The sequence below is a fragment of the Meles meles genome, chromosome 18, assembly GCF_922984935.1.
Source record: "Meles meles chromosome 18, mMelMel3.1 paternal haplotype, whole genome shotgun sequence".
NCBI classification, from domain to species: Eukaryota; Metazoa; Chordata; class Mammalia; order Carnivora; family Mustelidae; genus Meles; species Meles meles.
This window is the reverse complement of record NC_060083.1, coordinates 29,939,620-29,966,388: the sequence shown is the minus strand read 5'-3', so window position 1 is coordinate 29,966,388 and position 26,769 is coordinate 29,939,620. Positions and strand designations below refer to the sequence as shown.

Below are 26,769 nucleotides of genomic sequence, written 5' to 3'. Positions count from 1 at the left end.
TGAGCCACCCAGGCGCCCCAAGGCAGGAAAATTTTTGAAGCCTGTTACATGCCAGACACTTAAACAGTAACCTATATTTCTTAAAGGGTTAATAATGATATGATGATAGCTTTTTAGATTATATACTTGTGCCAGACAATTTATATGTTTTCTTATTTAATCCTTGTATCAACACTGTGAAGAAAATTGAGTAGACGTCAGACTCGTTTTATAGGTAAGAAAATTGAAGCCCAAAGATGTTAGATTATTTGACTATGATCCTACTACAAGTAAATGGTGGAACCACGATTTGAGCCTAGCTCTATAATGAGTGCATATAGATTCATGGATTATAAATGGGGAAAAAGGAGAGAAAAGGAATGGCTGGGAAATTTTTTTTTCTTGTTGGCTGGTGAGGAAAAAACCAAATCACTATGCAAGAGAAAATAGATTTTATTATTCAGTATGTCTGGCATTAAATAACTACTTTTATTTTATTTTACTTATGTTTTTAGTATCTACTTTTAAGTAGTTAATCTGTAGTTAGGGAAAGATTAAATTATCTTAAACATTTTGTGTATTTTATCTACTAGAGTTATAAACTAAAATTTAAAAATTATGAGTAATATACATTATTTGAAAAACCTTTAATAGTGTTTTAAACCATTACAGAGTAAAAATTAAAATATTGTCCTTTAAACATTATTCCCATCCCCCTTTCTTCTTCTCAGAAGTAATCAAGATGAGCACTTTCATGAGAATCTTTCTGGATCCTTTTGTAGAAATTTGCAACAGTTATTTTTCATAGTTCAGTATAGTTAAAAAAAGTTTTTTTGTTTTTTTTTTCTTAACACTTAACCCTTTTATTTATAGGATTTATTTTAGTATATGTATGAGTTCAGGGTCTAATTGTACACCTTCCCAATTAGATGATCAGTCATCCCAGTGTCAATTAAAGAATAATTTTTCCTGATTTGAAGTTTTGCTATTTTTTTAAAATATTTTATTTATTTGACAGAGAGAAATCACAACTAGGCAGAGAGGCAGGCAGAGAGAGAGGAGGAAGCAGGCTCCCTGAGGAGCAGAGAGCCCGATGTGGGGCTCGATCCCAGGACACTGAGATCATGACCTGAGCCGAAGGCAGAGGCTTTAACCCACTGAGCCACCCAGGCGCCCCGAAGTTTTGCTATTTTCATACACTGAGTGCTTATATACATTTGGATTGGTTCCTAGACTGTTTATCTCTTTAAATTTTTATTATTTTCAAAGTATATACAGTCAGAATCAAAGAGTTCTACGTGACTTTGAAAAAAATCAGTAGACGTTGCCTAGTTCTATTCTCTAGTTTCTATTATCTGAAGTCAATAATTTTTAATCATTTTACTTATTTATTTTGGTATTTATTCAAGAATAACATATACATACTGCTTTGCTCTTGAATTTTTGGTTTTAGATACTTTCTCTTGCCTTCCTAGTATCCTTTTTTGCTTTTTTTTTTTTTTAAGATTTTATTTATTTACTTGACAGAGACACAGTGAGAGAGGGAACATGAGCAGGGGTAGTGGGAGAAGGAGAACCAGGCTTTCTGTTGAGTAGGGAGCCCGATCCGAGGCTCAATCCCAGGACCCTGGGATCATGACCTGAGCCGAAGGCGGACGCTTAATGACTGAGCCACCCAGGTGCCACCCCCCCACCCAGTATCATTTCTAATCGTCCCATTACTTCTCTGCCTTAAACTTCATAATATTTGGTGTTTACATTATTGTAATTACATAAATATCATTAAAAACAGAGCCAAATATTCTATGATTATGTTCTTTCCCCAAACCAGGTTTTATTCATTTGTTTAGTTTTCTTTCTTTCTTTTAGATTTTCTTTTTTTGTTTTATTTTTATTTTTCTTAAGATCTTATTTATTTGACAGAGAGAGAGAAAGAGAGAGCATAAGCAGGGGGGAGGGGCAGAGGGAGAGGGAAAAGCAGGCTTCCCGCTGAGCAAGGAGCCCTTGATGTGGCCCAATGTGGGCCTTGATCCCAGGATACTAGGATCATGACCTAAGCCAAAGGCAGATGCTTAACCAACTGAGCCACCCAGGTGCCCCTCTTTATTTATTTTAGAGAGAGAGAGAGCGAGAGAGCATACATGTGTGTCAGGGAAGGGGCAGAGGAGAGAGAATAACTTAAGTGAATTCTGTGCTAAGTGAAGAGCCTGCCACCTCGGGGCTCAGTCTCAGGACCCTGAGATCATGACCTGAGCCAAAGTCAGGAGTCCTAAGCTCAACCAAATGAGCCATCTAGGCACTGCTGATTAGTTTTCTATGTATCTGTAAATATCCTCAAACTTGCTAGAATGAAAATCTTTCAGCTCTTTCAAATGTATCGGGTCAGGAATGTCCGCATTTTTATATTCTCAGTATTTCACTAAAATACTGAAAAATACTTTTTTGAATATTGAATTATATTATGTGTTTTTTATTTTATTTTATTTTTTTAAAGATTTTTTTTTTTTATTTGACAGACAGAGATCACAAGCAGGCAGAGAAGCAGGCAGAGAGAGGAGGGAGCAGGCTCTCTGCGGAGCAGAGAGCCCGATGCGGGGCTCGATCCCAGGACCCTGGGATCATGACCTGAGCCGAAGGCAGAGGCTTTAACCCACTGAGCCACCCAGGCGCCCCTATTATGTGTTTTTTAAATGTTGAGGTTTTTTGGTTTTTGTCTTTTTTTCCTAGAGAGAGAGCACATGCAGGTGGGGGGGTGCAGAGAAGGAATCTCAAGCAGGCTCCACACCCAGCATAGAGCCTGATGTAGGGCTTGATCCCACAACACCAAGATGATCATGACCTGAGCTGAAATCAGGAGTTGGATGTTCAACTGACTGAGCCACCTAGGCTACCCTGACATTGAATTTTTTTGGATGCAAAGGCATTATCTATTTCTTAGTGAAAATTTGGAAAACACCAAAATGTGTACTTATGTTATTAATATTAATCTTTAATTCAACTATTTTCCTTAGTATCAACCCTGATATTTTGCTTGCTATCCACTGTTCTTTTTTTTTTTTTTTAAGATTTTATTTATTTGACAGAGATCACAAGTAGGCAGAGAGGCAGGCAGAGAGAGGGGGAAGCAGGCTCCCTGCTGAGTAGAGAGCCTGATGTGGGGCTTGATCTCAGAGCCCTGAGACCATGACCTGAGCCGAAACAGAGGCTTTAACCCACTGAGCCACTCAGGTGCCCCTGCTATCCACTGTTCTATATATATATATATATATATATACACACACACACACACACACACACACTTAGTTACCCATTACTATGTAAGAAACCAACCATTTATTTAGCTTACTATTCTGGGGATCAGCAATTTAGCTGGGCTCAGCTGGGCATTTCTTCTGCTGATCTCAGCTGGGCCACTCATGTGTCTATGGTCAGCTGCAGATCAGCTGCAGGACAACATAGTGGCAGTGTTTCATGGGCTTGGTTGGCAATTGGCCAGGACTGGGTATTTCTCATTATCTAATCCTGGCATATATATATCTTATCTGTCATGACTGAGGGTTCAAGTAGCAGCAGGAGAGCAAATACCAATATGCAAATACCTTTTGAGCCTCTGATGGTGTCACATTTGCTAATGTCTTAGTCACCAAAGCAAGTCACATGGCCAAACCCAGATTCAAGTGGTAGAGTTCACTTCTCGGTGGGAAGACCTACAAAGTGACATTGCAAAGGGTCTTACATATAGAGATGGGAAGAATTTGTGGCTATTTTTGTTGTATAATATATGGGTATAAAACATATATGTATAGGAGCCTGGGTGGCATAGTCATTAAGCGTCTGCCTTTGGCTCAGGTCATGATCCCAGAGTCCTGGGATCGAGCCCTACATCGGGCTCCCTACTCAGCGGGAAGCCTGCTTCTTCCTCTTCCACTCCCCCCTGCTTGTGTTCCCTCTCTTGCTGTGTCTGACTCACTGTCAAAAAAGTAAAATCTTAAAAAAATATATATATATATATATACATATATATGTATATATAATATGTATTATGCATATACTGCATTTTTAATTTTTGTTAAAAATTTGGGTTATAGTGTGTATATATAGCTTTTACTTTTTACCTAATATATCATGGTCATAGAAAAGGCTTTTAAAAATCCAAATCAGGGGCGCCTGGGTGGCTCAGTGGGTTAAGCCGCTGCCTTCGGCTCAGGTCATGATCTCGGGGTCCTGGGATCGAGTCCCACATCGGGCTCTCTGCTCAGCAGGGAGCCTGCTTACCTCTCTCTCTCTCTCTGCCTGCCTCTCTATCTACTTGTGATCTCTCTCTGTCAAATAAATTAAAAAAAAAAAAAAATCCAAATCATAACTGGTCTGTTTTGATGCATACTTTTTTGATGCAACTTTTTGCATCAAATTTGCATCAAGTTTTTGCAGGAATTGGCAAACTATAAATCATAGACTGAATATTGCCTGCTGCTTGTTTTTTTATTAATTTTGGGGAACATAGTTTACATTCATTTACATATTGTCTGTGGCTGCTTTTTTTGGTACAGTGTTAGAACTGAGAAGTTCGACAGTGATCATATGGCTCACAAAACCTAAAATATTTAATCTCTGACCCTTTAGAGATTGTTTACTAACCCTTGTCCTATGCTGTTTTCATCTTGGTAAGTGAGGTCAGAAGTTAGTGGGGTTAGTTTGAATTTTTTGCTTTATCTGCAAATTTACTTAAGGACAGGATTGTAGAATCGATTAGTAATTGCTTGAATGAATTTCCTTTGGCTCCAATAATTGTGATTTTTTTTTTTGAACGTTTATAGAAAACCTAATAGTGACCTCTGCGGTGGAAATACAAAGGAAAAATCTCAAAAATTTAAAATCTTTTTTATCATGTTGTGTGAACTTCGTGAATGTTTTAGAAAGATGGACAATTATTTTTCTTGATATGTATAAATACCTTATGAAATATCTACATCAATCCAGCCTACATGTGTACATATTTAGTGACGATAGGGTCTACAACTGCCATACAGAAATTTTTCATTCATGGATAGTGGGTATAGAAAGATTACTTTAGAGCATTGCTTTGTTAATTGACATATTTTCTGGCCAGTCGATTTATTTGTTTATTTTAGCTTTTTTAAGATTCAACATAGCCCACAATATTATCCAAAAATTGGAAGTACAATATAAATATATCTTTTTTCCCCTGGAACTATTTGAGAGTAAGGTGATACTCCATCACTCTGGAATACTTATTTCTCTTTTTTTTAATAAGTGAAGACATTCTTTTGTATAACTACAGTAAAACCTTAAAAATCAGGAAATTAAAACTAAGTCATTTCTGTTATCTAATACTCAGAACCAGGTCAGATTTTGTCAGTTATCTCAATAAAGCTTTTATAAGCAGGAGGATCCAGTTCAGAATCATGTGTTGCATTAATGGTCATTTTGCTATCTTCAGTCTGGAACAGTTCCTGAGTCTTTCCTTGACTTTCATGACCTTGATACGTAAGAAGATCATAGCCTTTGTAGAATGTGTCTCAATATTGGGTTTTATCATAATTAGGTGAAGGTTATATATCTTTGGGAGGAATGTCACAGCAGCAATGCTTCCCATTCTACCATTCTACCCACTGCATTCTGTGAGGTGGCAAATAGTTTCATTTTGTTTTATTAATGATGATTACCTTGATAATTTGATTAATGCAATGACTGGTAGGCATCACTGTAAAGTTATTTTTTTCCTTTTATAATTAAAGAGGAGAGGAATTAATAATTGTGAAGAGAAACTCTGAAACTTTATAAATAACATTTCCTCACTAAACATTCAATTTATTCATTTTATACTTTTATGGACTCATGATTTCCCATTTTATTCAGTGGGTGATAATCCATTATATGATTTATTTAGATATTCAAGTGGGAGTTTACTTAAGTTGCTTGTATATTCCTGACACATGTCTTTATTCTTGGAGCATTTCCTTACTTTCTGGCACAAGTTATTCCAGGCTTATATTATCTTTTCTCTGCCCCAGTTCTGGATTCAGCCATTTTTCCAGGGAGCCCTGGTTCCTTTCGGCAAATAATATTTAGAAGCCAGGTTTTGAGTGTAGTTTTGTTCATTGCTGTTGGGATTGCTGTTCAAGGCCCTTTCAGCAGACAGAGGTAGGAATTATGTGTGTGTGTGTGTGTGTGTGTGTGCAAATATACACTCATATGTATTTATATTTATACTTTTTCTGTTTGTTGAAAATTATGTGTTCCTATCCATACATCCAATTCCATTTCAGCACCAGAGAGTTCATTCTAAATTTCTCACTTTTTATTTTTTTAACTGAAAAACGTTGTTCCCAGTTCTTCAAAAACTTAAATGGAATTACCATATGTTCCAACAATTTCATTTCTTGGTATATATCCAAAAGAATTGAGAGCAGATACTGAAACATATACTTGTACACCAATATTCATAGCAGCATTATTCATAATAGCCAAATAGTAGAGACAACCTTAGTGTCCTTTGAGAGATGAATAGATAAACAAATGTGGTATATACATAGTATGGAATATTTAACCTTAAAAAGGAGGGAAATTCTGACATGTGCTGCCACATAGATGAACCCTGAAGAGATCATGCTAAAAGAAATAAGACAGACACAAAAAAAAATACTGTATGATTTGACTTTGAATTTTCTTTTCCAGTTCTGTGTTTTTATTATAGATATAGAGTCCTTTTTTGTGCATTGACCATATAAACTGCAACTTCGCTAAGTGACTTTTTGGTTCTAGTTGATGATGGAAATTTTGTGGGACTTTGTGAGTACACAGAATTGTACATTTACATTCTCTAGTAAACATTTTACTTCTTTTATAATGTTTGGCTTTTAATGTATTTTCTTGCCTTATTGCAGTGGTGAGGATATATAGTACAAGGTTGAATTAGAGTATTGACAGTGGATATCCTTACCTTGTTCACATCTTGGGGGGAAAGCATTCATTCACTCTTTAACCATTAAATATGACATTTGTTATCAGTCTTTTGTATAGGTCTTTTATCAGGTTAAGAAATTTTTTTTTTTATTCCTAGGTTGCTGAAAGTTTTTATAAGGAGTGGATATTGAATTTTCTCTTTTAAATTTTATTGCATCGCTTGTTAGGATCATAAGATTTTCCTCCTATATCCTGTTGATATGGTGAATTATGATGATTGGGTTTTGGTTGTGGACCCAAACTCACATTCTTGGGGTAAAACCCACTTGGTCATTGTATAAGACCCTTTTTATGTATTGCTGGATTTGATTTGCTAAATTTGCTAAGGCTTTTTGTGCATGCAGGTTGCATATTAGTCTGTAGTTTTATTCTTTATAATGGCTTTGGTTTTGATATCAGGGTAATGCTAACCTTATAAAATGAGTTGGGAATTACTGGTATCACTTCTTCCTTAAATTTTTGATAGACTTTACCAGTGAGGCCTTCTGGACCTTGCATTATATTTCTGGAAAGGGTTTCACTTACCTATTTAATTTTTTTTAATTAAAAAAAATTATTTTAGAGAGCCAGAGAGGGAAGAGGAGTAGGGGTGGGGGAAGGGGCAGAGGGAGAAGGAGAGAGAATCCTAAGCAGGCTCCACACTAAGTGTGGCACTGTACCATGCAGGGCTAGATCTCATGCCCCTGAGATCATGACCTGAGCTGAAATCAAGTGTCAGACACTTAGCTGATTGAGTCACCCAGGTGCTCCTACACACTTAATTTTAAAATAAATATGGGGTTATTCAGACTTTCTCTTGCTTTTTGAATTGGTAATTAGTATTTCTCAAGAAATTTGTCCATTCCATTCAAGTTTTTGAATTTATTGGCATACTGCTCAAAATATTCTCTTTAAAAAAATGTTTGCAGGATCTGTAATGATGTCTCTTCCTTTCTGATATTCATAATTTGTTTCTCTTTTATGATCAATGTAGGCAGAGGTTTATAAGTTTATTATCTCTAAAAAACAACTTTGTCTTTTCCATTTTCTGTAAAGTTTTTCTATTTTCTACTAGGTTGATTTCTGCTTTTATCTTTATTTCCTTTGTTTCACTTTGGATTTAATTTGCCTTTTTTCTAATTTCTTCAGGTTTAAGCTTAGATAATTGAGTTTGGACCATTTCTCCCCCCCCCCCCTTCTCAGACAGCCATTGAAAGTTATACATTTCTCTGTAAACACTACTTTATTTGTATCACACAGATTTTGATGTTAGGTTACTTTTTTTTCCTAATTTTTTTGTGATTTCTTCTCTGACCCAAGATTTATTTACAATTCTAAATAAACCTACTAAGTAGGTGTTTTTTTCCACAGATATTTTTCTCTTACTGACTTCTAATTTAGTTTTGTGGGGTTAGAGAACATATTCTATGTGATTGTAGTTCTTATAGTTTTAATGATCTGTTGGTAAATGCTCTGAGTTCTTGGTGAGAATATGTATTTATTTATAGACTATTGCTCACTTATTCAATATAGTCATCTATAAATGTCAGGTCAGTTTGGCTGATTATGTTGTTTATGTCTTTTGTATTACTGATTTTTTTTTTTTTTTTGGTCTATTTATAAATTAGAGAAGAGTGCTGAAAGCCTTATAATCATGGATTTGTGCTGCTTTCAATTCTATCAATTTTTACTTCTTAGACTTTAAGTTTTGTTACTGGAGTATACACATTTAAGATTATGTCTTCCTGATGATTTAACCCATCTGTTATTAGGAAAATCTGTTCTAAAATCTACTTTGTTTAATATTAATATAACCACTCTAGCTTTTTATGTTTAGTGTTGGCATAGTATTTTTTCATCCTTCTACTTTTAACCCATCTGTCTTTACGTTTAAAGGATACATAAATACATAAATAGACTTCTTATGCATAGTTGAATCTTCCTTTTTTTTTTTCCAATTTGACAACCTCTGCCTTTTTAGTATATGTGCTGCCGAAGCGAGCACCAACCTCTGCCTTTTAATTGGAATGTTTATGTGATTTACATTTAATGTAATTATCACTATGTTTGCTGTATGTTTTCTATTTGCCCCATCTGTTTTTTATTCTTTTCTTTCTTTCTGCTTTCTTTTTGATTAATTGAACATGTTTTAGGATTCTGTCTTTGCTTTCTTAACTATATCTCCTTTGGGATTACTCTCAGGTTTATAATTTACATCTCAAATTTGTCACTGTACTTTAAAATTTTTACTTCACATATAATGTGTAAGAACCTTCTACCACTATACTTTCATTTCCACCCTCATCTTTTGTGCAACTTTTGTTATATATTTTACTGGATCCACACAGTATTTTTTTAATTAATTATTTTTATTAACATACAATGTACTATTTGCCCCAGGTGTACAGGTCTGTGAATCATCAGGCTTACACACTTCACAGCACTCACCATATCACATACCCTCCCCAATGTCCATAACCCAACCACCCTCTCTATAACCTCTTCCACACAGTATTTTATTACTTTTTTCAAATCATCAGTTATATTTTTAAAATATTTATTTATTAATTTGAGAGAGAGAACACAAGCGGGAGAGGCAGAGGGAGAGGGAGAATCTCAGGCAGACTCCACGTTGAGCACAGAGCCTGACAGAGGGCTCAATCTCACAACTCTGAGATCATAACCTGAGCTAAAACCAGGAGATGGATGTTTAATAGACTGTGCCATCCAGGCATCTCAGTTATATTTTTAAAATTTTAATATTTTTATTGAGATTTTATTTTTGTAGGGCAATTTAAAGATCATAGCAAAATTGAAGAGAAAGTACAGAGATTTCCCACATATTCCCTACCCCTACCTACGTGCATAGCCACCTCGTTATCAGCATCCCCCAATGGAATGGTACGTTTATTACAATTAATGAAACTACATCAGCACATCCTAATCACCGAAAGTCCATAATCTATATTACAGTTCACTCTTAGTGTTGTATATATAATGGATTTGGACAAATGTATAACATGTATGCATCATCATGAGGTCATACTGAGCATTTTTACTACCTTAACAATCTTTTGTGTTCCACCTATTCATCACTTCCTATCTTCTCTGAAAACTCCTGCAACCCCTGATCTTTTCCCTGTCTCCATAGTTTTACCTTTCCCAGAATGTTATGTATAGTTGGGAGTGATATAATATGTAGCCCTTGGTTTGGGATCTTCTTAGTAATATGCTTTTAAGTTTCTTCTGTTTATTCATGGCTTGATAGCTCATTTCTTGGGATGCTGTATAAATATTCCATTGTCTGAATGTCCCACAGTTTGCTTATTTGTTCACCTGCTGAAGGATATCTTGGTTGCTCCCAAGTTTTGTATGAATAAAGTGGCTATAAAGATCTTTCTGCAGGTTTTTGTGTGGACATGTGTTCAGCTCCTTCAGGTAAATACCAGGGAGTATGATGGCTGAATCTTACAGTAAGGGTATATTTAGTTTTGCAAGAAATTGCCAAATTGTCTTCCATTATGGCTATACCATTTTGTATTTCACTGACAGTAAATGAGAGTATCTGTTGCTCCACGTTCTCATCAGCATTTGGTGTTGTCAGTGTTCTGGATTTGGCCATTATGTGTGTAGTGGTATCTCATTTTAATTTGCATTTCCCTGATATATGATATCAAGCATCTCTTCATATGCTTATTTTCCATCTGTATATTTTCTTTGGTGAAGTGTCTAATGAGGTCTAAAGGTTAGGGATGCCTGGGTGTCTCAACTGGTTAAGCATCTGTCTTCCATCTCAGGTTATGATCTCGGGGTCCTGGGATTTGGATTTAGCCTCTCATCCAGCTCCCTGCTCAATGGGGAGTCTGCTTCTCCTCTGCCACTGCCTCACCCCACTGCTCATGCTCTGTCTCTCTCGAATAAAGAAATAAAATCTTAAGAAAAAAAAAAGGCTAAAAAAACCTCATTTTTAATTGGGTTGTTTGCATTTTTCTTCTTAAGTTTTAAGAGTTCTTTGTGTATTTTGGATAATAGTTTTTTTTTAAGATTTTATTTATTTATTTGACAGAAATCACAAGTAGACAGACAGGCAGGCAGAGAGAGGAGGAAGCAGGCTCCCTACTGAGCAGAGAGCCTGATGCGGGGCTCAATCTCAGGACCCTGAGACCATGACCTGAGCGGAAGGCAGAGGCTTAACCCACTAAGCCACCCAGGTGCTCTGGATAAAGTTTTTATCAGATGTATCTTTTGCAAATATTTCTTCTAGTCCAGTTTATCGGTTATTTCTTTCATGGATACATATATATATGTATATGTACATATATATAATATTTTAGTATTCTAAAAGTATTTATGTAGTATTTATATATTATAAAGGTAACTTGCACATAATACACATGCACACATGAATACATGTTACCACTCTTGCAAATAAGTTATGAGTAAGGTTGAGTATCCTGTCAAATATCTGGTTATTCCTTTTGTCACTTAGGTTTTTTGTCTTTTTCTTACTACTTTACAGGGTTCTTCAGTATTAAATTAGACCTTTATGTTGTGAATTGCAAAAATTTCTTTTTTTTTCTTTCCTAGTTTGTTATTGTCTTTTGATTTTTTTTTAAGTTTTTATTTATTTATTTAACAGAGAGAGGCAAAGTGAGAGAGGGAACATAAGCAGGGGTAGTGGGAGAGGGAGAAGCAGACTTTCCACAGAGCAGGGAGCCCGATGCGGGGTCCTGGGATCATGACCTAAGCCGAAGGCAGATGCTTAACGACTGCGCCACCCAGGCACCCCATCTTTTGACTTTTTTTTAATGATTTTTATCATGCAGGAAATTTTTATTTTATGTATTCGAATTTGTCAGTCTTTTATGGCCTCTGGGTTTTGGTCATACTTAAAAGGACCTTTCTTACTCAGGTGATTTAAACATTTTTAAGTTGTTATATTTAAATCTGAAATTTATTCTGGTGAATAGTAATAAGATATGAATATGTAACTTTTTTTTCCCCCTTGGATTACTACCCCATTATTCCAACATCATTTACTGATAGTTCTTTTCCCTACTAATTTGAGATGCAACTTTGATGACTTTATGATGTTCTAGATTCCTTAATGTATCTAGTTCTACTTCTGGACTTTCTGTTTTCTTTTCCATCAATCTATAGTTTCAGTTATTGTACTCATTAATATTTTATGTGTCTAGTTCCTCCTTATTACCTATTTCTTTATTTATTGTTTATTTTTACATATATATTTTAGAATTAGACTAGCTAAAAATAAATTCTTGACGTATTTTATAGATTATTTGGAAGAGAGTTGAATTCTTTATGATGTTGTCTTTCTATTTAAGACAACATTCTGCTTCCATTTTCTTTGTTTTTTGTTTTTAATTTTCTTCAATACTGTTTAAAGTTTTCTTAACTTTTTTCAGGTTTAATGAGGTGTAATTGATAAGTAAAATTCTAAGATAAAGTATAAATCATGATGACTTGATATATGTATAGCTTGTAAAGGGATTTGCTCCATCTAATTAGTACATCCTGTTAACTACTTCAGTATATTTTTAAGTTGATTCCTGGGGAATTTATCTTTTATTTCTATATAATTGGGATTTTGTTCTTCAGTTACTTTTTCTAATTTGATATGGTTTTCTAAGATTACTGATTTCTCTCTTTTTACTAAATTACATTTACATTTACATTTTTTTTAACCAAGCCACATTAATGAATTCTTTTATTTTAATAGTTCGAATAAATTTTCTCCAGTTTTCCAAGTATATAGCCATATTTTCTATAAATAGTGACCATTTTACCTTCTTTGCAATTTTATATAATATTTCCAATTTAAATGTAATAATAGTAAGATAGAAGAATCATATTTATTGTCCAGAATAGGACACTTTTGAGAATGAAGGTAATGGGGGGCATTATTAATAATTAAGCTGAAGCAACAGATACAAACTGAGATTGTCCTAGGCACATTGGGAAGTAATGGTCATCATTGTATTCTTTGAAATAGTAATGGGAATGCTTCTAGGGTTTCTTCATAAAGCATGACAGTGGCTTTTGAAAATTATATATGTCATATCTGTAAATCTATAATATGTTAAATTACACAAGTTATATATTTATATGTAAATTATATATTTGACATATTAATTTTACATATAATTTTTTGTCATGGTTGAGACAAATCATTTTATTCCTATTTTACTCAGCATTTTCATCAAGAATGAATATTAAACTATGGATATGAATATGATTCTTCACATTTTATTTTTTAATATGTTAATTACATTAAAAGATCCTCATACTGAATTATCCTTTGTTCTTGGATTTTTGGTTGTGTGTGTGTGTGTGTGTGTGTGTGTGTGCGCACATGTAGAAGAATCCTATTTCCTATTAACATTTAGAATTCATTGTTACAATATTCATATGTGAACGGTCTTGATCTCTTCATATTTTTGGTTAGAAAAAGTATATCCAGATTTGCTTTAGGATCAATATACTTGTTTTATAAAAGGAATTTGTAGGGACACCTGGGTGGCTCAGTCAGTTATGTGTCAGCCTTTGGCTCAGGTCACAATCCCAGGGTCCTGGGATTGAACCCCACGTCAGGCTCCCTGGTCAATGGGAACCTGCTTCTCCCTCTCCCCCGACTGCTCGTGCTGTTACTCTCTCTCTCTCAAATAAATAAAATCTTTTTAAAAAATGAATTTGTAAATTTTTTTAATAATATTTCATTAAGGAAATTTCTTTCACAAAGAGGACCATATAATGAACTTCAAGCTTGTGCCCATTACTCAGCTTTTATAATTATTAATATTGTGACATTTTACCTCCTCTATTTGTTTTATTTACCCTTTGCTATTTTTTTTCTTTTCTTTTTTTTGAGAGAGATGAGAAGAGGAAAGAGTGAGAAACCAAACTTTTTTTTTTAAAGGTTCTTTTTTTTTTTTTTTTAAGATTTTATTTATTTATTTGACAGAGATCACAGGTAGGCAGAGAGGCAGGCAGAGAGAGGGGAAGCAGGATCCTTGCTGAGCAGAGAGCCCGATGAGGGGCTCAATCCCACCCTGGGATCACGACCTGAGCTGAGGCCCTAACCCACTGAGAGGCCCTAACCCACTGAGCCACCCAGGCGCCCCTTTAAAAGTTGTTTTTAAGTAATTTTTACATCTAATGTGGGACTTGTACTCACAACCCTAAGATCACAAGATGAATGCTCCACCAACTGAGCCAGCCAAGGGCCCCAAAAGGGGCTGCTTTTATTTATTTTTTAATTATTTATTATTATTATTTTTTTAAAGATTTTATTTATTTATTTGACACAGAGAGATCACAAGTAGGCAGAGAGGTAGGCAGAAGAGGAAGGGAAGCAGGCTCCCTGCTGAGCAGAGAGCCCGATGTGGGACTTGATCCCAGGACTCTGAGATCATGACCTGAGCGGAAGGCAGAGGCTTTAACCTACTGAGCCACCCAGGTGCCCCAGACTGGAACATTTTAAAGCAGCTATTAGACTTCACATATATTTACTCATGCATAATTTAGCATGTATTTCTAACATTTTAAAGATAATATTACTATGGTTTAGAAAATTAACAGTAGGGGCGCCTGGGTGGCTCAGTGGGTTAAAGCCTCTGCCTTCGGCTCAGGTCATGATCTCAGGGTCCTGGGATCGAGCCCCGCATCGGGCTCTCTGCTCAGCAGGGAGCCTGCTTCTACCACCTCCTTGGCCTGCCTCTCTGCCTACTTGTGATCTCCCTCTCTCTGTGAAATAAATAAATAAAATCTTAAAAAAAAAATTAACAGTAATTCTTTGTCTAATACCCAGTCTGTTTACAAGTGTTTTTGATTGTTTAAAAAATGTTGTTTTAGAATTGGCTTTTTAAAAATCAGAATCTAAACAAGGAAGTTGCATGGCCTTTTTAAGAGGGATGCTATTTACTTGTAGAGAAAACTGCATTATTTGTCTTATAGGATTTCTTATATTCAGGATTTGTTTGAATTTATCCTTGTGGTGTCATTTAAGATAGTGCTTTCCCCCCAAATTTCAAGGAATGTTTCCCTAGTAATTAGATTCCCTAATCTAAATACCCCAAATACAAGTTCTTGGAAAGTGAATCTTACTGGTCTTGCTTTGCCTGGGAGTATTTTGGGCATGGTCGTGTGTTACTAGGTCCGCATTTTTAGCAGGGACTATAGATGATAAACTCTTTTAACAATATAGGGTTGGGGGGCGCCTGGGTGGCTCAGTGGGTTAAAGCCTCTGCCTTTCGCTCAGGTCATGATCCCAGGGTCCTGGGATCGAGCCCCGCATCAGGCTCTCTGCTTGGCAGGGAGCCTGCTTCCTCCTCTCTCTCTCTCTGCCTGCCTCGCTCCCTACTTGTGATCTCTATCTGTCAAATAAGTAAATAAAATCTTTAAAAAAAAAAACAAAACAATATAGGGTTGGGTATCTGGGTGGCTCAGTTGGTTAAGTGTCTGATCTTGATTTCGGTTGGGGTTGTGAGATCGAGCCCCCTTCGGCTCTGTACTCAATGCAGTCTGCTTGTTCCTCTACCTCCGCCTGCTTAAACTCTCTCTTCCAAATAAATAAAATCTAAAAAAAGAAAAAAAAGAATATAGGTTTGGACACATGTCTAAAGAGGTGCCTAGCACAGCATCTTTATCATGTACACTAAATTCTTATATACGTAAAAATAGCATTTCTTGCCCATCTTCCTTTCCATATATTTTTGGTTATTCTCACTAGTTTATATTCCAGATTAAATTTAGAAACTGTTGTAGTATTTTAAATATCCATTGATATCGTAGCTGCTAGCCACATGTAACTATTTAAATTAATTAAAATTAAAATAGTCCCTTAGTTGCACTGAGCACATTTCAAGTACTCACTAGCCCCATGTAGTAGTTAGTGGCAAGTATATTGAATAGTACAGATAAAGAACATTCTATCATTGCAGAAAGTTCTGTCAGGTAGTGCTGCTTTAGAGGCTTGTATATTGATAATAACTTACTCCTTTTTTAATGCTCATGAAAGAGTAAAAAAAAATCTATTTTGTTTGAGTTTTGCTTGTAGCATTTTAGTCAATTATGTAGGAAAGGTATATCACAGGATAGCTTTGTTTTCTCATTTTAAAAAGTTCATTGAAGGAAGTTTGAAAAATATTAAGTATGCGGTTGGATTAATTTTCACCAACCAAATAATCTTTTTAACACATTTTCTTTCTGGGTTCTATTTGATTCATGTCTGATTATTTGACTTCACAATCATGTAGTTTTGCTCAAGAAGAGCCCATAAATATTTTTCTAATATCAAATCAAGAGATATATTTATCGGGGCACCTGGGTGACTCAGTTGGTTAAGCTGCTGCCTTCGGCTCAGGTCGTGATCCCAGGGTCCTGGGATCGAGTCCCGAATCGGGCTCTGCTCGGCAGGGAGCCTGCTTCCCTCTCATTCTCTCTGCCTGCCTCTCTGCCTACTTGTGATCTCTCTCTGTCAAATAAATAAAATCTTTTAAAAAATTAAAAAAAAAAAAAGAGATACATTGATCCCAGTTTGTCTGACCACTGTATCATTTGACCATTTGGTTAGACTGGTGATTACCAGGTCTCCATGATAAAGGCACATTTTTCTTTTGCAGTTAATAAGTAATCTGTGGGGTGATATTTGGAGACTGTGTGACTATCTTGTTCCCCAACAACTTTTTACACAATGATTTTACCATCCATTTGGGTAGCTTTCAGGAATCAATTATTACATAGGAGTTACAAGATGGTGATTTTAGAAACTCTTTCATTCTGTTTACATACAATTTTTAGCTGATATTCTTTAAGGAAGAGCTTTCCCTTTTTCCCTCATCATCTTTGATTCTTTTTTTTCTTTTTTGTTATAAACACCAGGTGTGTCTCATGAAGTTGGCCCATGTGACTTACTATACTTTGAGACTTGTTGCTATAGGCACTTCTGAGTAAAGGGCTGTTAAACCAAGAGAATTTTTGCTTTATAGCAGTTTGGTCATTTTTTATCATGTGATTATTCTTAAAATGAGAATTTTTATAGACTATAATTGTTATAAATTTAGGTAAAAAATTATACCACTTTGGGTCTTTTTTTGATTAATTCTACTGAAACATAAGCTTTTCAGAAACTGGGGCAACTGTGTTAAGGAATTCCCATTTACACCAGGCAAGAAAGTAAACAGTAAGTGGAGAGTAGGGTAACAAACACTTAGGTATCAAAAAACAACCGTGAAAAGGATCTGTCTTAATGTGCTAGCCCATTGCAGTTTAACATATTGCTTACAACCTTCACAATAGAATTTGAGTGACTTCAGTTACACATTCCAGGAGACTGGCAGTCTGTTACAATCAGAGTCTGAACTTTAGAGCAGGCTAATTTACAGCGATGGGATGAAAAAAGTTGTGGATTTATATTACACACTCTCACCTGACACTGTATCTGATCCCTTACCTGCTGATTGACATCTTGAATGAGCTCTTTGAAGCAAGTTCCAGCTTAATTAAAACGTTTGCTTGGTTAGCAGTGATCTGTGAAAGCCTGTGATAAATATTGAATCAGGTTCACCTGCTGGTTGCTGTGAGTGGATAAACAGCTGCTTTGTGCAGTTTAATCATGAAACTGGCAGTAGAGTACTACTGTTTGAATTTTTTAAAAAGAATAGTTGAGAAGGTATAGCTATGTCACTTTTGCTATCTTACTAGAGTGTGTGCTTATGTGAGATTTTGCACAACAGGCATTCAGTACCTGTTTAGATGGCTTGGACAACAGCAATTGGTTGATAAAGATTAACAATAAACCCTCTTTTTTATGTCTCAAAGATATAGTATAATTCTACCTTCATTGGCTTTTTACTACTAGCTTTTTATGTGCATGGCATTCTGAAATTAAAAGCGTAATATTTTGGTTTTTTGCTAAGTTAAATGGTAGATGAAAATGAACTTACTAAGGCTTTGTTTTGATTTGTAAGTTTATGAGTTCCAACTTTTCCACAAATTTATTGTGTATTTTATAACAACTTAAGGAATTCTTAGATTTTTTTTTTTCATCTGTGAAATGGAGTTAGAAATAAGCAGTGGCAATAAACTGGGTGTTTTAGAATTATGTTAAAATTAGGTAATTAACAAACACAAAAGATAAATGAATTTACAAGCAGTGGAGGAACCTTTGTAAAATTGCCTTCTTTGGACTGCCAGCTTGTTTATTCCTTTACCGAATAAATGTGTCTGGCCAAGTTGGTTGTAAAGGATATGCTGTTTCAATTTGATTTTCATTATGAAATCAGATGTACATTCTGGAAGAAAGCCCTCACCCAGTAAGTCACAGTCTTCTTGAGCACCTGAGGAAAGTTTGGACTTTCTAGAAATGCACACAAAATTGTGTTTGTAGTTTCTGGGTGATCTCAAACCCTCTCTTCATGGATCCTAAATTAAAAACTTATTTCCTAATAAATGAGGTTGAAATATTTTGGTCAAGAGGTATTAAAATGAAAACTATTCTGTGTTAATAAGCAGCTGAGGAAGAACCAGAATGGACTGTATTTGCTGTGCTTGATTTCTTTTGAATATTTAGCATTTTTCAGGTATATTGTCCATTACAATTCTTAGCTCCTCAGATTATCTCCTACAGTGGGGGTTCCTAATTCTGTACCTAAACTTTTATAGTTTTATTCCTATCATCAGTTTGTTTGGAATTTTAGGGGGAGAAAAAAATTTAAGTTATACTCGGTCTGCTCAACCTTGTTTTTTTGATGTTTATCTATGTTGATACATGCTTTTTAAATAAAAACATGGTTTTTATTTTTTTATTACAGATAGTATTCTATTGATTTAAAAAAACCCCATAATTTATTTATCCATTCTTTTTTGATACACCTAGCTTGTTTTCCTCACTATTTAAATAATGGTGCACAGAATATCGCTATTGTATCTGTCTTAATGTGCAAGAGTTTCTGTAGTATTTATACTTAACAGTGTCATGCTGGGTCAGAGTGTCTATGTATCTTTGATTCACTAGATCACCAGTTTGCTCTACAAAGTGGATGTGCCACTTTATATTTGGGTCAGCAGTGTGTGAAAGTTGCTTCAAATCTTCTCGAACACCCTATCTGATGGATGGAAAATGGAATCGAATTACGGTTTTAATTTGCATTTTCCTAATTAGTAATGAGGTTAGCATTAAACTATATATCTTTTCTGATGTTTATTGGCCTGTCAGCTTTTCTCTTCTGTGATTCTTTTGTTCTTGATCATTTTTTGGATTTGTCTTTTAAAATTGAATTTTTGGAATTTTTCATACATTACAGATACTGGTCCTTGGTTATATGCAGAGCAGATATCCTTTCTTAGTCTGTGCTGCTTTTTTCTTTTTTTATTTCTTTTTTTTAAATAAAGGGAAGTGCAGTTTTAAATAGAAATTTTACACCCTAATGAGATTGTGTCTTCAGTCATTGTGTTTTTGGCGTATTGTTTAAGAAATCCTTTCCCACATTGGGATCATAAAGATATTTTCCTACACAGGGTCAGAGACCTTATTTACTACAAAACATAAAATATTTACTCTTTGGCCCTTTACAGAAAAAGTTTGTTGATGTATGCTTTAAGGAGTCTCTTAATTGAGAGGTGTTTTTTTTCCCCCCCTTGAGGAACATAATGTACATCTTGTTAGAAAATATTTGACTGAAAGTCAACTAATAAATTAAAATGGTTTTTTTGATCTGAATTTTATACCTTACCCTTAGGAATATTTTATAATTGCATTCAGTAAATAATGCACTTGAGTACTAACTTTAAACAATTCTGTAATTCATGAGTGAAACTGGTAGTGACAAGCTTGAAAACCTGTGCTTGGTAGAACAATTAAAGAATGAAGCATTGTCAGTGAGATGAGGTAACCCCTGTCATTATCCTCTACTTGGCTTGATATATCAGGAATTCTAATATTTCTTGAATGAATGAGATAGAACATATAAGTGTTTAGCACAGGGACAGCCTTAATAAATGATTGTTATTATTAGTAATGAATATATCAGGATATGTATTTGTTGCTCACAACTATAAAGTGACCCAAATATTAGCATAACAAGATGATTTTTCTTTTTGGCCTTGAAAATAACAGATTGCCCGGTACTTTTACCTTTACAAGCTAACATTTTTATTTTGAAGTAACTTTTTGATATGTGAAGAACTTCAAATTAGGACATCAATTATGCATCTATTGGATAACAACAGTGTTGTATATGTACAGCACTTGGCTTGGCGACATAAGTCACAGTCCATCAATTAAAAAAAATTTAAGTTATAGTCATATGCAAAATACCATGTTTAATGAATGAGTTATATAAAGAAATACAAGACATAGTTTATGTCCTCAAGGAATTTACAGTGTGGTTGAAAGACAATACAGATGTGGAAAGTTTCAGGAAAGTATGTAATTATTTTATGGACCTAGTTTTCCCTTTATTTCCTACAAAACTTCTTTTTAGTCTTTTTTCCTCTCTTTTATATACTTATTTTTTGCATCAATATACCCTTTTATGTCTGTGTTTAGAATTTAATTCATAGCCTCCTTTTAGAAGGTTACCTGATTTTTGAATTAGCAAAGTAACTTCTCTGACGATACAATAGTTTGTATCTTTCCTTTATTATTTTCCATTTTTAAAATGTATTTAATCACTGTGCTCATTTTTATTTTTCAACTTTATTTTTAATTTTTTTTAAAGATTTTATTTATTTATTTGACAGACAGAGATCACAAGTAGGCAGAGAGGCATGCAGAGAGAGGAAGGGAAGCAGGCTCCTCGCTGAGCAGAGAGCCCAATGCAGGGCTCTATTCCAGGACCTTGGGAACATGACCTGAGCTGAAGGCAGAGGCTTTAACCCACTGAGCCACCCAGGCGCCTCTATTTTTCAACTATTTAACCATAGTTATTTCTTTTTTTTTAATTTTTAACGAGTTTGTTTATTTGACAGACAGAGATCGCAAGTAGGCAGAGAGGCAGGCAGAGAGAGAGAGAGGGAAGCAGGCTCCCTGTGAGCAGAGAGCCCAATGTGGGACTTCATCCCAGCACTCTGGGATCATGACCCAAGCTGAAGGCAGAGGCTTTAATCGACTGAGCTACCCATGCGCCCAACCATAGTTATTTCTTAATATATATATATATTTTAAAGATTTTATTTATTTATTTGACAGACAGAAATTACAAGTAGGCAGAGAGGCAAGCAGGGAGAGAGGGGGAGGCAGGCTCCCTGCTGAGCAGAGAGCCTGATTCGGGACTCAATCCCAGGACCCTGAGGTCGTGACCTGAGCCAAAGGCAGAGGCTTTAACCCACGAGCCACCGAGGCGCCCCTCTTAATATATTTTTTAACGGTTTTATTTATTTAAGAGAGAGAGAGAGAGAGAGAGCATGAGTGGGGTGAGGGACAGAGGATGAAGCAGATTCCCTGCTGAGTAGGGAGCCCAATGCAGGGCTCAATTCCCAGACTCCAGGATCATGATCTGAACTGAAGGCAGATGCTTAACTAACTGAGCCATCTAGGTGCCCCTAGGCATAGAAATTTTTATGTTGTTTTTGTGGGGAAAGGTTGGAGAAATTTGTGAAACTTTAGACCTTGAAATTATATCTTATCTTACTTGAACTCATAGCTTTGTGAGAGTGACAAGGACTCAGAATTTGATCTTTCAAAATCAAATCGTATAATCTTTCTTCATTCTTTCCAAAAAATTAGATATATATTTCTATATTGTAGGACAAGAGAATAGAAATTGTTAGACATGAAGGAAATTTTCTAAAATCCTTGATTGCTGACCCTCTAAGAGCAGTTTTGATTATCATAGATTTGAAATGTATTTTTTTTAAAGATTTTATTTATTTATTTGACAGACGGAGATCACAAGTAGGCAGAGAAGCAGGCAGAGAGAGAGGAGGAAGCAGGCTCCCTGCTGAGCATATAGCCCTATGCGGGGCTCGATCCCAGGACCCTGGGATCATGACCTGAGCCGAAGGCAGAGACTTTAACCCGCTGAGTCACCCAGGCGCCCCTGAAATGTGTTTTTAAACAATTGACTCCTACACGTGGAAAAAATATAGCTGTCACACCCACATGCATCTCTTGTGTTTCTTCGTAGGTATGTAGGCTCCATGCCCAACGTGGGGCTTGAACTCATGACCCTGAGATCAAGAGTCGCATGCTCCACTAATTGAGCCAGCCATGCGCCCCTGTAGTTTTGTTTGTTTGTTTATTTGGTTTTTTTTTTTCTCCTTAAATAAAAATGGAATTTTGGTGTTATTTGGGTTGGGTTTTCTTGTCTTTTGTTGAAGTAAAAGGACTCTAGACAGTTTCTAACTATAGGAGAAACAGCCATCTCTTAAAGGACTGCTCTGCCACTTTCAGGTCTTAGAGATTATAGGTTTTAGGGAGCCTATATATTTTTATCTTTCTTGACATTCAGATATGTTGGATGAAAATGAATACTTTTTAATTTATTCTCCACTTCCTCATGCAATCTCTATAAATTCAAAGGTCAAAAGCAAGAGGAAAGTATATCTTTGAAAGATAAACCTAATAGCTTGTTAACAGGAGGAATACTTAATGAAACGTACAAAATTATTTAATTTTGTTCATTTATTGTTTAAAGATGGCTAGGTCAAAGTGTTTTAGAGAGAGAGTCCATAAAGTGTTAGCCTATTAATTGGATTGGAGGATATTAGGACTTCCTGTCTTGGCTGTTTTCAGTATTCTTTCTCTAGTTTTCTTACAGAATTGAAAATAAGTGATTTTGGTGCAAATAATTCCAAATGTCTTTTTGAAGCCTCTCTTCTCTTGCCACATTCAGTTTTTTCCTATATTAAATATGATTGTACCAAATCCTTTAAATAGAACTTCAATAGACAATCACATTCTTTAATATTGCAAAGGAAAAAGAATCAACTTTCTTAATTTCCATCTTCTACAATACTTGCCTAAACAACCACTAGAAAACCATGTTCTTAGAAGATATAATTGCTTCAGACCACTGTAAAACATAATGAACAAAACCATGTTTAATATAGGATTAGCCATAGCTTATAATTTTATCAGTTATGGAGTGAAAACCAGATTTAAAGTACCTAAATAAAGCTGCTATAATGGGAAACGTTTTCTGAAATTAGTTCTCGATCTTTTATTTATTTATTTTTTAAAAATATTTCATTTATTTGACAGAGAGAAATCACAAGCAGGCAGAGAGGCAGGCAGAGAAAGAGGAGGAAGCAGGCTCCCTGTGGAGCAGAGAGCCCAATGTGGGGCTCGATCCCAGGACCCTGAGATCATGACCTGAGCCGAAGGCAGAGGCTTTAACCCACTGAGCCACCCAGGCGCCCCACCAATCTTTTATTTTTGTTAGTTATAGCTACTATCATAATATTTTAAGATAGGGAGATCCTTTTTTAAAATTACTAATGCCAGATTCATCCCTTTTAAAAAGTAAAAAAAAAACAAGTTTTAATATAAAACAGCATTATAAAACTGTATAATAGCATCCCTTTTTATTTGAAAAAAGTTATATAGGAGATATGTATGTATGAAGGTCTGTAGGTTATATATTGCATTATTTGTCATAGGTGGTTGACTTATTTTGTTTATTTCAATATTGTTTGGACTTTGGGTTAGAAAAAAGTAGAATTAAAATGAAAGGTGTAGGTGATAAAGCTTTAAGTGGAATTGATGTTGAAAGTGTTTCATCAAAAAGGAGGTTTTTGAAGCCTTGAGAGAAGACCACTTTATTGGATTACTTTTTTTTAAAATTATTATTATTTTTTAATTGGATTACTTTTATGCTTGGATATAATATATCCATATAGTATATAGCATTCCAATATTCAACTTAATATTCAGTATTTAATTTATTATATCATAGGGAAGAGAAATAGTATAATTGAGTGAAAATATTAAAGGTATTGAAAAGTAAACTAATTCTGCTACCTAGAGTTATTTTACCTCACTTACTAGGTTAATTAATTAATGTGATCATTGCAAAGGCCAAAAAAATTCAGTCAGAAATATCATGATATAATTTGCATTCCATTTTCTGTATGACCATAAATTGTTAGATATTGCAACATATGTAACATAAACCTCGTGTCAGCTGTTTCCTGCCTCACTGTTGACAAGAGCTCCATTCATAACTCTTCTTTTTATCCTTTCAGTGAATAAGTAATTATTCAATATAGAAGGCAGGATATTTGGAACTGGCTATTTAATGTGGCAGCACTCTGTAATGAAATCGGCTGCTACTAGCAACTTGAGAGGGGAATGTAACAATTCCAGCACGACTGTAACTTTATCTGCTTTGACTGACTGTTTATTTGGCACATCAGTGAACCTTTTATCCCAGTGAGTGACAGCTCCAGAAGGGTCACATTTACATCCATTCTATCATGTATTGTAATATTTAATGGCGGACAAGGTTGAGCGAGACTGGGAGTAATTTGAACTTGCTTTTCCACCGAGTTGAGGCTAAAAGACAGCTTGATCCCCAGTGTTGTGGTGTAACATGCTATGACTTAGCATTTGTTTATGAAGGCTACTCTTACTGATTATAATTAAAAAAAAAAAATCTTCAGTTAAATGGTGTATTTGTTCTGTTGAACAAATTCTCTTAAGCTACTGTGCTGTTTAGCTTTTTTTCCCCATCAGTGACCCCTTCTGTAACTATTTCACAGTATTTCTCTTAAATGAGACTGCATTTTGTCTCATTTGTATAATAATTGAGATTGAGGAGAGAGTAGTTATTAAGAACTCATGGTTCTAATGTATAGCATCAAATAGAATAGTAAGAACTCATGGTTCTAATGTATAGCATTAGATTTTTTATTTTATTTTTGAGTTGGGAAACAGAAGAGGAAAATCAGGTAAATTACAGACTATATTCCTCCTGTTCCATATGTTGTATTTAATCATTTTAATTATGGAACTGAATTATGAGTAAAATTGTCCAGAAAAAGCTGTCCTGAAAAATTATACTGATGGATTTGAATTCCATGACAGGTAATCAAATTTCAGATGTATTTGTTCTAGACAAACAACCTGCCTTTATTAATACATATTAATAATTTGCATTCATTTGCATCCCTATGGTAGATAATATTTTTCTTATATTTAATGATATTTTAGATTCGACTTGATATTTCTATCTTTTGTAAGCTATATTTAAAATGCTCTTTAAAATGTTGGTACAGAATATTTGAATGGGCTGTGCTGTGAACAAAAATAACATTATCAACTCTTAACTGTAGTATTACAAGTTTACTTGAAGCCTAAGCAAAAATGAAAATTGTCCTCCATTTTATCTTATTTTTATATTTAGAATTAAAACCTCTTAAAACATTTGGAATTTGAGTGTTGGAATGATATGTTAGAAAGCCATGCAAATGTGGAAACATAGTTTATAACTTTCAAGAGTGCAAGAAAACCAATTTGAAATGGAATTTGTAGTTTTTTCTTTAATGGCAAGCTTTAGATGATATAATATCTTGACATTTCTCTTTGATAGTTGTGTTTTATTACTTACAGGTTCTGATTTTGTGAGAGGTTTAATAACATTTTTTGTGGCATGTCAGACATAAATTGTCTTTTCTTTCCTTTGTTGCAGACCCCTGGTCACTGTTCCAGGTGTTGTTGTTCTACTAAACAAGGAAGCAGTCAAGATTCCTCAAATGCCACTAAGAAGGATCATGGGGGGAAATCCAAGATACCCAAAATATATTTTGGGACACGCACACACAAACAGATAGCTCAGATTACTAGAGAACTCCGGAGGACAGCGTACTCAGGGGTCCCAATGACTATTCTGTCCAGCAGGGATCATACTTGCGTCCATCCTGAAGTAGTAGGTAACTTCAACAGAAATGAAAAGTGCATGGAATTGCTGGATGGAAAAAATGTGAGTAAAGTTATTTTGTTTTAGAGAAAAAAATAAGGCTGAAAAGATTCAATTTACTCAATTTTCTACACATTCATTTTCTGTTTTATATGTGTATTTCCCGTGATAGTCAAATAACTTACAAAACTCTAATTAATTGCTAGTATTGCTATTTTTTGAAAAGTAACTTTACCATAAAATCTTTCTACGTCAAAAACTGATGACGTACTGTACAGTGCCTAACAAAACAAAAAAAAAGAAAATCTTAAGTTTAAAATGACAGGTTTTGGTTCTCAAGCTTTGGGATATTTAATTCCTTGAAATTCTTATTTTAGTCAGATATCTTCTTACCTCATTGAAATCCTACTACCAAAAATAGTTAGATATGGATGATGTCATAGGAGGAGATAAAATATTTAAATAAGTTAGTCAAATTTGATCTAATTAATATATTTTATATATTTTAAAACTTAATTAGAAGATAGTTTATTTAGGGTCTCTTTCTGAGTAAATTTTTAAATGTTTTTTAGTTGAATGAGAAATATAATGATTATCCTATCTTGTAATTCTGATTAGTATAAACTTCTCTTTCAAAAAAAGTTATATGAAATTATTAACTTTAAAGATATGTCATTGGTGGTTTTGAAGTATTCCAGGGAAATCTTGAATATGATATTTGGTCAAGGTAGAAATTGAGAAGTCTTCAGTAGTAAATACATAATTTTTTTGATGGTATTAGTTTGGTAATCTGTATAGTTTAATAACTTGTTTAGTCTGAAACTGGCTACAAGTCTGGAATGTACTCAGAATTTATTCATGAATAATAAATTGATAGTCTTTGAAATGATCAATGATAAATTAATATATTTTGAAAGTTCTTTCACTAGTATTTTGTCGAACAGAG

General features: G+C 34.7%; 1 protein-coding gene across 2 annotated transcripts in view; it reads left to right on the top strand.

The window, feature by feature from the left end:
* The window catches only part of BRIP1 (BRCA1 interacting helicase 1), a 183,491-nt gene that overhangs the window by 31,382 nt on the left and 125,340 nt on the right, over window positions 1–26,769 (top strand). For both annotated transcript variants that reach the window (XM_045985542.1, XM_045985543.1), the window contains one exon: window positions 25,596–25,886. In XM_045985542.1, coding sequence (XP_045841498.1) covers window positions 25,596–25,886 — 291 coding nt within the window. The remainder of the gene's footprint in view (window positions 1–25,595; window positions 25,887–26,769) is intronic.